This window comes from Salvelinus fontinalis, chromosome 28 (genome assembly GCF_029448725.1).
Source record: "Salvelinus fontinalis isolate EN_2023a chromosome 28, ASM2944872v1, whole genome shotgun sequence".
NCBI classification, from domain to species: Eukaryota; Metazoa; Chordata; class Actinopteri; order Salmoniformes; family Salmonidae; genus Salvelinus; species Salvelinus fontinalis.
This window is the reverse complement of record NC_074692.1, coordinates 34,150,598-34,164,251: the sequence shown is the minus strand read 5'-3', so window position 1 is coordinate 34,164,251 and position 13,654 is coordinate 34,150,598. Positions and strand designations below refer to the sequence as shown.

Below are 13,654 nucleotides of genomic sequence, written 5' to 3'. Positions count from 1 at the left end.
CATGTTTCATTGAACTGTACAGCTGTGTGTCATCCGCATAGCAATGAAAGTTAACATTATGTTTTCGAATGACATCCCCAAGAGGTAAAATATATAGTGAAAACAATAGTGGTCCTAAAACGGAGCCTTGAGGAACACCGAAATTTACAGTTGATTTTTCAGAGGACAAACCATTCACAGAGACAAACTGATATCTTTCTGACAGATAAGATCTAAACCAGGCCAGAACTTGTCCGTGTAGACCAATTTGGGTTTCCAATCTCTCCAAAAGAATGTGGTGATCGATGGTATCAAAAGCAGCACTAAGGTCTAGGAGCACGAGGACAGATGCAGAGCCTCGGTCTGACACCATTATGAGGTAATTTACCACCTTCACAAGTGCAGTCTCAGTGCTATGATGGGGTCTAAAACCAGACTGAAGCATTTCGTATACATTGTTTGTCTTCAGGAAGGCAGTGAGTTGCTGCGCAACAGCTTTTTCAAAAAATATTGAGAGGAATGGAAGATTCGATATAGGCCGATAGTTTTTTTATATTTTCTGGGTCAAGGTGTGGCTTTTTCAAGAGAGGCTTTATTACTGCCACTTTTAGTGAGTTTGGTACACATCCGGTGGATAGAGAGACGTTTACTATGTTCAACATAGGAGGGTCCAGTATAGGGTTAATAGGGTCCAGTATGCAGCTTGAAGGTTTAGAGGCCATGATTATTTTCATCATTGTGTCAAGAGATATAGTACTAAAACTCTTGAGTGTCTCCCTTGATCCTAGGTCCTGGCAGAGTTGTGCTTACTCGAGACAACTGAGCTTTGGAGGAATACACAGATTTAAAGAGGAGTCCGTAATTTGCTTTCTAATGATCATGATCTTTTCCTCAAAGAAGTTCATGAATTTATTACTGCTGAAGTGAAAGCCATCCTCTCTTGGTGTAACGTTCGTCTAATGCCTCCTCCTCGGATGAGGAGAAGGAGTAAGGGTCGGACCAACATGCAGCGTTGTATGCAGACATGAATATTTATTAAGGGGGAAAAAACAAATACGGAAAACACTCGGAAAATACAAAACAACAAAACGAACGTAGACAGACCTGAACTTGATAACTTACATATACACGAAGAACGCACGAACAGGTACAGACTACACAAACGAACGAACAAACGAAACAGTCCCGTGTGGTGCACAGACACAAACACGGAAGACAATCACCCACAAACAAACAGTGAGAACAGCCTACCTTAATATGGTTCTCAATCAGAGGAAACGTCAAACACCTGCCTCTAATTGAGAACCATATAAGGCAACACATTAACCCCAACATAGAAACACAACACATAGAATGCCCACCCCAACTCACGCCCTGACCAACTAAACACATACAAAAACAATGGAAAACAGGTCAGGAACGTGACACTTGGGGAATGCTGCTTTTTAGTTAGCTTTGCGACAGTATCAAAAATAAATTTCGGATTGTTCTTATTTTCCTCAATTAAGTTGGAAAAATAGGATGATCGAGCAGCAGTGAGGGCTCTTCGATACTGCACAGTACAGTACAAGCTAGTCGGAAGACTTCCAGTTTGGTGTGGCACCATTTCTGTTCCAATTCTCTGGAAGTTTGCTTCAGAGCTCGGGTAATTTCTGTATACCAGGGAGCTAGTTTCTTATGACACATGTTTTTAGTTTTTAGGGGTGCAACTGCATCTAGGGTATTGCGCAAGGTTAAATTGAGTTCCTCAGTTAGGTGGTTAACTGATTTTTGTCCTCTGACATCCTTGGGTAGGCAGAGGGAGTCTGGAAGGGCATCAAGGAATCTTTGGGTTGTCTGAGAATTAATAGCACGACCTTTGATGCTCCTTGGTTGGGGTCTGAGCAGATTATGTGTTGCGATTGCAAACGTAATAAAAGGGTGGTCCGATAGTCCAGGATTATTACCACTGCTGGCTTGCTTCTGAAGCTAAGCAGGGTTGGTCCTGGTCAGTCCCTGGATGGGAGACCAGATGCTGCTGGAAGTGGTGTTGGAGGGCCAGTAGGAGGCACTCTTTCCTCTGGGCTAAAAAATATCCCAATGCCCCAGGGCAGTGATTGGGGACACTGCCCTGTGTAGGGTGCCGTTTTTCGGATGGGACGTTAAAACGGGTGTCCTGACTCTCTGAGGTCATTAAAGATCCCATGGCACTTATCGTAAGATTAGGGGTGTTAACCCCGGTGTCCTGGCTAAATTCCCAATCTGGCCCTCAAACCATCATGGTCACCTAACAATCCCCAGTTTACAATTGGCTCATTCATCCCCCTCCCCTCCCCTGTAACTATTCCCCAGGTCGTTGCTGCAAATGAGAACGTGTTCTCAGTCAACTTACCTGGTAAAATAACGGTAAAATAAAAATAAAAAAAAATTATGAGGAAAAACATTACGATCCACAACATTTATTCCATGGGACAAAACTAGGTCCAGAGTATGACTGTGGCAGTGAGTAGGTCCAGAGACATGTTGGACAAAACCCACCGATTTGATGATGGCTCCGAAAGCCTTTTGGAGTGGGTCTGTGGACTTCTCCATGTGAAGTCACCAAAAATTTGAATATTATCTGCTATGACTACAAGGTCCGATAGGAATTCAGGGAATTCAGTAGCTATAAAAAGTGATTGAGTAGGCTGCATAGATTTCATGACTAGAAGTTCAAAAGACGAAAACGTAGGTTTTTTTTTGTAAATTGAAATTTGGTATCGTAAATGTTAGCAACACCTCCGCCTTTGTGGGATGCGCGGGGGATATGGTCACTAGTGTAACCAGGAGGTGAGGCCTCATTTAACACAGTAAATTCATCAGGCTTAAGCCATGTTTCAGTCAAGCCAATTACATCAAGATTATGATCAGTGATCAGTTCATTGACTATAACTGCCTTTGAAGTGAGGGATCTATCATTAAGTTGCCCTATTTTGAGATGTGAGGTATCACAATCTCTTTCAATAATGTCAGGAAGTGAGGAGGTCTTTATTCCAGTGAGATTACTAAGGCGAACACCATCATGTTTAGTTTTGCCCAACCTAGGTCGAGGCACAGACACGGTCTGTGCCTCGGGGGATAGCTGAGCTGACTACACTGACTGTGCTAGTGACAGACTCCACTAAGCTGGCAGGCTAACAGCCTGCTGCCTGGCCTGCACTCTATTTCATTGTGGAGCTAGGGGAGTTAGAGCCCTGTCTATGTTGGTAGATAAGATGAGAGCACCCCTCCAGCTAGGATGGAGTCCGTCACTCCTCAACAGGCCAGGCTTGGTCCTGTTTGTGGGTGAGTCCCAGAAAGAGGGCCAATTATCTACAAATTCTATCTTTTGGGATTGGCAGAAAACAGTTTTCAACCAGCGATTGAGTTGTGAGAGACTGCTGCAGACCTCATCACTCCCCCTAACTGGCATGGGGCCAGAGACAATTACTCGATGCCGACACATCTTTCTAGCTGATTTACACGCTGAAGCTATGTTGCGCTTGGTGACCTCTGACTGTTTCATCCTAACATCGTTGGTGCCGACGTGGATAACAATATCCCTATACTCTCTACACTCGCCAGTTTTAGCTTTAGCGAGCACCATCTTCAGATTAGCCTTAATGTCGGTAGCCCTGCCCCCTGGTAAACAGTGTATGATTGCTGGATGATTCGTTTTAAGTCTAATATTACAGGTAATGTAGTCGCCAATGACTAGGGTTTTCAATTTGTCAGAGCTAATGGTGGGAGGCTTCGGCGTCTCAGACCCCATAACGGGAGGAGTAGAGACCAGAGAAGGCTCGGCCTCTGACTCCGACTCGCTGCTTAATGGGGAGAACCAGTTGAAAGTTTCCTCCATCCCTCCCTCCCTCCTCCATTTCTCCCTCCCTCCTCCATCCCTCCCTCCTCCATTTCTCCCTCCCTCCTCCATTTCTCCCTCCCTCCTCCATTTCTCTCTCCCTCCTCCATCCCTCCCTCCTCCCTCCCTCCCTCCCTCCTCCATTTCTCCCTCCCTCCTCCATTTCTCCCTCCCTCCTCCATCCCTCCCTCCCTCCTCCATCCCGCTGTAGAGGACGACCACAGTTTCCACCTCTCTCTCTCTCTCTCTCTCTCTCTCTCTCTCTCTCTCTCTCTCTCTCTCCCACTCTCTCTCTCTCCCACTCTCTACTCTCTCTTCTCTCTCTCTCTCTCTACTCTCTCTCTCTCTACTCTCTCTCTCTCTACTCTCTCTTTCTCTCTCTCTACTCTCTCTTCTCTCTCTCTCTACTCTCTCCTCTCTCTCTCTCTCTCTCTCTCTACTCTCTCTTCTCTCTCTCTTCTCTCTCTACTCTCTCTTCTCTCTCTCTTCTCTCTCTCTACTCTCTCTTCTCTCTCTCTTCTCTCTCTCTCTTCTCGCTCTACTCTCTCTCTCTCTCTTCTCTCTCTCTCTCTCTCTACTCTCTCTATAATCTCTCTATCTCTCTCTACTCTCTCTACTCTCTCTCTCTTCTCTCTCTCTCTATCTCTCTGTACTCTCTCTCTCTCTCCATCCTACAGGAGATGAAATGAGAGACTATGTTGAAGCTGAGCAGACAGTTGTTATTCATCATTAAGGTTAACGTGTGTGTTGTCCTGTATACATGTCCTAATGTGTGTGTCTGTGTGTTCTCCTCTCCTGTAGCTAAACAAGTTAGCAGAGGACCCTCTGAAGAGGCCAGTGGTTTATGTGAAGGGGGCCGATGCTGTTAAGCTGATGAACATAGTCAACAAGCAGAAAGTGGCCCGCGCCAGGATCCAGCACAGACCACCAAGGGTAAACATTAAAAATAAATATAGATGTTTTATTGTCACATACACCAGATAGGTGCAGGGAAATGTGTTGTTTTACCATAGTAGTACGGCGCCTCTGGAGTAAATTAGGCTAAAGTGCCTTGCTCAACGGCACATCAACAGATTTTTCACCTTGTCGGCCCAGGAGTTCAAACCAGTGACCTTTCAGTTACTGGACCAACGCTCTAACATGTAGGCTACCTGCCGCCACGAGGACTACACTGAGCAAAACCAAAGCAGACGAGAATAACTGTGTGTTTGTGTTTGTGTGTGTGTGTGTGTGTGTGTGTGTGTGTGTGTGTGTGTGTGTGTGTGTGTGTACACAATTGCAAGTGAATACACAAGCCAAGTCATATTTTAGTTATTATGACTCCCATTTAAACCCTACTGTCACACTTCACAAAGCATTGACTGACTCAAGTCCCACAGCTAACAGCTTCAGATATGGGAAGACACTCTAACAGGGAAATCTGAGCCACTCTCTATTCTTAGTTATATCACATTTCAATTTCACACAGTCAATTTATCAATGGATGTAGCCAGGGGTGCATCTACGCCCAGTTCTGTTCTGTTCATTCCAGACTGTTTCATTGATCATTCCATCATTCCAGACTGTTTAAGTGGTCATTCCATAATTCCAGACTGTTTCAGTGGTCATTCCATAATTCCAGACTGTTTCAGTGGTCATTATATAATTCCAGACTGTTTCAGTGATCATTCCATCATCCCAGACTGTTTCAGTTGTCATTCCATCATTCCAGACTGTTTCAGTGATCATTCCATCATTCCAGACTGTTTCAGTGATCATTCCATCATTCCAGACTCTTTCAGTGGTCATTCCATCATTCCAGACTCTTTCAGTGATCATTCCATCATTCCAGACTCTTTCAGTGATCATTCCAGACTCTTTCAGTGATCATTCCATCATTCCAGACTCTTTCAGTGATCATTCCAGACTCTTTCAGTGATCAGTCCATCATTCCAGACTCTTTCAGTGATCATTCCAGACTGTTTCAGTGATCATTCCATCATTCCAGACTCTTTCAGTGATCATTCCATCATGTGTTTGGAACCTTAACATACCTAAAGCACCACCCAAGTTGATTATTTAAGACATTGTTAAAATGTTATTATTGATTCTTTCATTGACTACTTTCTCCCACAATTTGAGCATTTCTATTGCCCAAAAATGTTTTGGGTGTTTTACATGGGAATCAATTTAACTGTTAGAGACCTTTTAATATATACAGGGACATTTAAGTTGATACATTTAAAAGGGAATTGGTACCAATGCGGCTGTATGCTGATTGGGAGTGACAGACAATTTAGTGATTCATACATTGTGCAATGTGTCTTATAATGTCATCTGAAAATGAATCTGTGAAGATTGTCATGAATTATCTAATTTGCAAAGTAAGTTCTTGGTTTTGTTTTGATAGATGACGTCGCCTTAGTATAGGGTAGGAAGCAGCAGTTAGGTTACTATGGTCTTTCTAAAGGATACAAGAAAACAATTATTAGATCTCTATACTAACCAAAGCTTATAGTTAATTGTTTTTCTAATTTGTGACTGACCGTCTCAAATAGGTCTTATGTAGCAAATTTGAAATGTTTTTTTTTTTATATTGGTAAAAAGTAGAGACTCAAGAGCTACAAAATGGTATATCATACACTGCATTTCTGAGGAACAATGGGAAGGTAATTCTGCTTTGAATGTTGATAAACTTGTAAACTCACTTTTGAGAATAGGGCCTTTGAATAATTTGGTACCTACTGAAGAGCTCTCCTTTGTCTACACCCATTCAGCATTGTTCAAACCCTCTTAATGTCACGTTCGTTGAAATAAATGGACCAAGGTGCAGCATGCGTAGAGTTCCACATCTTTCAATAAATCGAAATTCACCAAACAAAACAATCAAGCACAAACGAAACGTGAAACTAATGGCGTTGCACACAGGCAACTAACCAAAAAACAAGATCCCACAAACTAAAGGTGGAAAAAAGGCTGCCTAAGTATGATCCCCAATCAGAGACAATGATAGACAGCTGCCTCTGATTGGGAACCATACCTGGCCAACAAAGAAATAGAAAAACTAGAATGCCCGCCCAAATCACACCCTGACCTAACCAAATAGAGAAATAAAAAGGCTCTCTGAGGTCAGGGCGTGACACTTAAGCCTTAGCCCCACCCATCTCTTTAAGGAGTCACATGTGAGGTCATGTGCTAAACAGTGAGTTGTGTAGTAGAGATTAACACTAAAGGTGGTAAAAGTAGTAGCCTACAATAATGAAAAATTCCAGGTTACTATTGTCCAGATAACAATATTTAATAAATATTAGATGACGCTTATCCAGACACACTAGTCTAAATTGATGGTTCATGTGAAAGAAATGCTGTAACCCCCAGCCACATCCAGTGGTGGAAAAAATACTAAATTGTCGTACTGGACTAAATGTAAAGATACCTTAATAGAAAATGATTCAAGTAAAAAAGTAAAACATCCAGTAAAACATTACTTACGTAAAAGTCTAAAAGTATTTGGTTTTAAAAATACTTAAGTATCAAAAGTAAATGGAATTACTAAAATGTACTTAAGTATCACAAGTAAAAGTATAAGTAATTTCAAATTCATTATATTAAACCAGACGGACCAATTTTTAAAACATTATTTTATTGATGGACAGCCAGGGGCACACTCCAACACTCAGACATAATTCACAAACAAAGCATTTGTGTTTAGTGAGTCTGCCAGATCAGAGGCAGTAGTGATGACCAGGGGTGTTCTCTTGATAAGTGTGTGAATAGGACACTTTTCCTGTCAAAATGTAATGAGTACTTTTGGGTGTCGGGGAAAATGTATAGAGTAAAAAGTACATTATTTTATTTCGGAATGTAGTGAAGTAAAAGTAGCCAAATATATAAAATATGTAAAGTAATGTACAGATATCCCCCAAAATACTTAAGTATTACTTTAAAGTATTTTTATTGAAGTACTTTACACCACTGCCCAAATGCCTTCACACCAGTACATTAGCATACGTTATATACTGTTACACACGCTCTTATCACTTAGTATTCCATACATAAGTTAAGGCCATTACAACCTGAGTTGAAACCTGAGTGAGGTGCACATGTAAAGCACATACACTACCGTTCACTTAGAAATGTCCTTATTTTTGAAAGAAAAGCACATTTTTTGTCCATTAAAATAACATCAAATTCATTAGAAATACATGGTAGACATTGTTAATGTTGTAAATGACTATTGTAGGTGATTTTTAATGGAATATCTACATAGGCGTACAGAGGCCCATTATCAGCAACCATCACTCCTGTGTTCCAATGGCACGTTGTGTTAGCTAATCCAAGTTCATCATTTTAAAAGGCTAATCGATCATTAGAAAACCCTTTTGCAATTATGTTAGAACAGCTCAAAACTGTTGTGCTGATTTAAAGAGGCAATAAAACTGTCCTTTAGACTAGTTGAGTAGCTGGAGCGTCAGCATTTGTGGGTTCGATTACAGGCTCAAAATGTCCAGAAACAAAGTACTTTCTTCTGAAACTTGTCAGTCTATTCTTGTTCTGAGAAATGACGGCTATTCCATGCAATAAATTGCCAAGAAACTGAAGATCTCGTACAGCGCTGTGTAATACTCCCTTCACAGAACAGCACAAACTGTCTCTAACCAGAATAGAAAGAGGAGTGGGAGGCCCCGGTGCACAACTGAGCAAGAAGACAAGTACATTAGAGTGTCTAGTTTGAGAAACAGACGCCTCACAAGTCCTCAACTGGCAGCTTCGTTAAATAGTACCCGCAAAACACCAGTCTCAAAGTCAACAATGAAGAGGCGACTCCAGGATGCTGGCCTTCTAGGCAGAGTTCCTCTGTCCAGTGTCTGTGTTATTTTGCCCATCTTAATCTTTTCATTTTATTGGCCAGTCTGAGATATGGCTTTATCTTTGCAACTCTGCCTAGAAGGCCAGCATCCCAGAGTCGCCTCTTCACTGTTGACGTTGAGACTGGTGTTTTGCGGGTACTATTGAGTGAAACTGAGTGAAACTTTTTGTGTTTTTAACTAATCAAACATCACAATGTGAAGGTATTTGTAAGTACGTATGTTTAAAATGAGTATACCAAATAATAGGAACACCTTCCAAATATTGAGTTGCAACCCCATATAAGGAAACAAGGCGAGACCCAAATGCAGACACAGGAGGCAGATGGTTGAGCTCCGATATTTATAACAAAAGGGGTAGGCAAAAGGCAGGTCGGGGACAGGCGAGAGTTCATAAACCAGCTCAGAGTCCAAACAGTACCAGGCGATAGGCAGGCTCGAGGTCAGGACAGGCAGGGGTTCAGTAACCTGGTCAGAGTCCAAATGGTACCAGACGATAGGCAGGCTCGAGGTCAGGGGCAGGCAGAGTGGTCAGGCAGGCGGGCTCAGAGTCAGGAAAGCAGGAGCTTTGGGTGGTGGACCATTCTTGATATACATGGGAAACTGTTGAGTGTCAAAAATCCTGCAGCGTTGCAGTTCTTGACACACTCAAACCGGTATGCCTGGCACCTACTACGATATCCTGTTCAAAGGCACTTAAATCGTTTGGCTTGCCCATTCACCCTCTGAATGGCACACATACACAATCCATGTCTCAATTGTCTCAAGGTTTAAAAATCCTTCTTTAACCTGTTGTAATGACTTTCGTCGGTGGAAAGAGAGGAGGACCAAAGCGCAGCGTGGTACGTTTCCATATTTATTGGAATACTTTTTCAATACGATCAAAAACAATAAACAGACGAAAACCAACGAAGCTACAGTCCTGAACTAGTGAACATAGAACACATGAACGCACAAACAGGAACAATCACCCACAAACAAATAGTGAAAACAGGCAACCTAAATATGGTTCCCAATCAGAGACAACGTAAAACACCTGCCTCTGATTGAGAACCATATCAGGCCTATCAGACAAACCTAACCTAGAAACATAGAACATAGACTATACCCACCCCGCTCACGTCCTGACCAACTAAATAAATACAAAACAAAGGAAGTAAGGTCAGGAACGTGACACCTGTCTCCTCCCCTTCATCTACACTGATTGAAGTGGATTTAATAAGTGACATCAATAAGGGATCATAGCTTTCCCCTGGATTCACCTGGTCAGTCTATGTCATGGAAAGAGCAGGTGTTCTTAATGTTTGTACACTCAGTATACCAGTCAAAAGTTTGTACACACATACTCATTCAAGGGTTTTTCATTATTTTTACTATTTTCAATATTGTAGAATAGTAGTGAAGACATTATATATATTATATCTATATATTATATATTTATCAGTTATAGGCATATTAGTAGTTGTACAAAACATTGTTATTATCACGTTCCTGACCTGTTTTCCATTGTTTTTGTATGTGTTTAGTTGGTCAGGGCGTGAGTTGGGGTGGGCATTCTATGTGTTGTCTTTCTATGTTGGGTGTAATGTGTTGCCTGATATGATTCTCAAATAGAGGCACGTGTTTGACGTTTCCTCTGATTGAGAACCATATTAAGGTAGGCTGTTCTCACTGTTTGTTGGTGGGTGATTGTCTTCCGTGTCTGTGTATGTCGCACCACACGGGACTGTTTCGTTTTCGTTTGTGTATGTAGTCTGTTCCTGTTCGTGCGTTCTTCGTGTTTATGTAAGTTCACATGTTCAGGTCTGTCTACGTCGTTTTGTTGTTTTGAAATTTTCCAAGTGTTTTTCGTGTTCGTCTTCGTCTTTCAATAAATCATCATGTATTCATCACCCGCTGAGCCTTGGTCCGCTCATTCACCACAAGACGACCGTTACACTTATGCTGTTAAAGTACGTTTTTTTATTTTCATTGTCATTATTATTAGACAGTAGTTACCATATTATTATTATTATTGTTTCTTTGTTTATTTTGTTTGTTTGGACACCCTTGAAAACGAGCTGGTGCATCTCAAGAGATGTAATAAAATAACAGTGAACAGGTTAAAACTTCTTATGGCTAACGGGATCGATATGACAACAGCCAGTGAAAGTGCAGGGCGCCAAATTCAAACAACAGAAATCTCATAATTAAAATTCCTCAAACATAAGTATCTTATACCATTTTAAAGGTAATCTTGTTAATTCCACCACAGTGTCCGATTTCAAAAAGGCTTTACAGCGAAAGCACCACAAAAGATTATGTTAGGTCACCGCCAAATCACAGAAAAACACAGCCATTTTTCCAGCCAAAGACAGGAGTCACAAAAAGCAGAAATAGAGATCAAATTAATCACTAACCTTTGATGATCTTCATCAGATGACACTCATAGGACTTCATGTTACACAATACATGTATGTATTGTTCAGTAAAGTTCATATTTATATCAAAAAATCTCAGTATACATTGGCGCGTTATGTTCAGTAGTTCCAAAAACATCCGGTGATTTTGCAGAGAGCCACATCAATTTACAGAAATACTCATCATAAATGTTGATGAAAATACAAGTGTTATGCATACACTTCTCCTTAATGCAACCGCTGTGTCAGATTTCAAAAAAGCTTTACGGAAAAAGAAAACAATAATCTGAGGTCGGCGCTCAGAGCCCAATCAAGACAAAAAGATATCCGCCATATTGTGCAGTCAACAGAAGTCAGAAATAACATTATAAATATTCACTTACCTTTGATGATCTTCATCAGAATGCACTCCCAGGAATCCCAGTTCCACAATAAATGTTTGATTTGTTCGATAATGTCCATCATTTATGTCCAAATAGCTACTTTTGTTAGCGCGTTTGGTAAACAAATCAAAACTCACGAAGCGCGTTCACTAGTTGCAGACTCCCTGTTGATGTTAATGGGGGCCTGTTCGGCCCGCCTTTTCCTGTAGTCCACGATCAGCTCCTTTCTCTTGCTCACATTGAGGGAGAGGTTGTTGTTCTGGCACCACACTCCCAGTTCTCTGACCTCCTTCCTATAGGCCGTCTCATCGTTGTCGGTGATCAGGCCTACCACTGTTGTATCGTCAGCAAACTTAAGGATGGTGTTGGAGTCATGTTTGGCCACGCAGTCGTGGGTGAACAGGGAATACAGGAGGGGACTAAGTACACACCCCTGTGGGGCCCCAGTGTTAAGGATCAGCGTGGTAGATGTGTTGTTGCCTACTCTTACCACCTGGGGGTGTTTAGTCCCAGAGTCCTTAGCTTAGTGATGAGCTTTGTGGGTGCTATGGTGTTGATTGCTGAGCTGTAGTCAATGAACAGCATTCTCACATAGGTGTTCCTTTTATCCAGGTGATAAAGGGCAGTGTGGAGTGCGATTGAGATTGCGTCATCTGTGGATCTGTTGGGGTGGTATGCGGATTGGAGTGGGTCTAGGGTGTCCGGGAGGATGCTGTTGATGTGAGCCATGATCAGCCTTTCAAAGCACTTCATGGCTACCGACGTTTGTGCCACGGGGCGGTAATCATTTAGGAAGGTTACCTTCACTTTCTTGGGCACAGGAACTATGGTGGTCTGCTTGAAACATGTAGGTATTACAGACTCAGTCAAGGAGAGGTTGAAAATGTCAGTGAAGACACTTGACAGTTGGTCCGCGCATGTACACGTTCTGGCAATCCGTCTGGCCTCGCAGCTTTGTGAATGTTGACCTGTTTGAAGGTTTTGTCCACATTGGCTACCGAGAGCATTATCACATTATTGCTTGCTTCGAAGCGCGCATAAAAGACATTTAGCTCGTCTGGTAGGCTCGCGTCTGGGTTTCCCTTTGTAGTCCGTAATAGTTTTCAAGCCCTGCCATATCCGACGAGCGTCTGAGCCGGTGTAGTAGGATTCAATCTTAATCCTGTATTGATGCTTTGCTTGTTTGATGGTTCGTCTGAGGGAAGAGCGGGATTTCTTATAAGCGTCCGGATTAGTCTCCTGCTCCTTGAAATCGGCAGCTCTAGCCTTTAGCTCGATGCGGATGTTGCCTGTAATCCATGGCTTCTGAATGGGATATGTACGTACAGTCACTGTGGGAACGACGTCATCAATGCACTTATTGATGAAGCTGATGCCATTGGATGAATCCCGGAACATATTCCAGTCTGTGCTAGCAAAACAGTCCTGTAGTGTAGCATCCGCGTCATCTGACCACTTCCGTATTGAGCGAGTCACTAGTACTTCCGTGGAACATGAAGCAATTGGACTACATTATCTATGGATGTAATATTTCATCATCATTCTTTATCAGACACTGTTTCTATGGTCCCATGTACCACTTTTCCAGACCATGTTTTCACATTTGACATTACTGTATACTCACCGGCCACTTTATTAGGTACACCTATCTAGTACTGGATAGGACCCCCTTTTGCCTCCACAACAGCCTGAATTATTCACAGTGTTGTACGTTAAGCGATGCCCATCTGCACACCATTTGTGGCCTTTCTGTTAGCTTGAATGAGTCTGGACATTCTCCTCTGACCTCTCTCATTAACAAGGTGTTTTTCCCACAGAACTGCCGCTCACTGAATGTGTTTTGTTTATCGCACCATTCTCTGTAAACTCTAGAGACTGTAGTGCGTAAAAATCCCAGGAGGGCAGCTGTTTCTGAGATGCTGGAATCACCATGTGTGGCACCAACATTCATACCACAGTCAAAGTTGCTTAGATTACGCATCTTGCTCGTTCTTATGTTTGGTCGAACAACAACTTGAGCTCTATACTCTATATATTGAGTTGCAGGCAGCCACATGATTCTCTGTTCGAAGGGGCAGGCAATTTGCGTTAACACGCAGGTGTACCTAATAAAGTGGCCGGTGAATGTATGTATGCAGGCCCTTGTAATTGCTTTTTCAGTACTGCCAATTCGTTACTGATGATTGATTT

General features: G+C 42.2%; 1 protein-coding gene across 2 annotated transcripts in view; it reads left to right on the top strand.

The window, feature by feature from the left end:
- The window catches only part of LOC129826625 (E3 ubiquitin-protein ligase znrf3-like), a 202,614-nt gene that overhangs the window by 177,663 nt on the left and 11,297 nt on the right, over nt 1-13,654 (top strand). For both annotated transcript variants that reach the window (XM_055887548.1, XM_055887547.1), the window contains exon 4: nt 4,637-4,768. In XM_055887548.1, the coding sequence (XP_055743523.1) occupies nt 4,637-4,768 (132 nt within the window). The remainder of the gene's footprint in view (nt 1-4,636; nt 4,769-13,654) is intronic.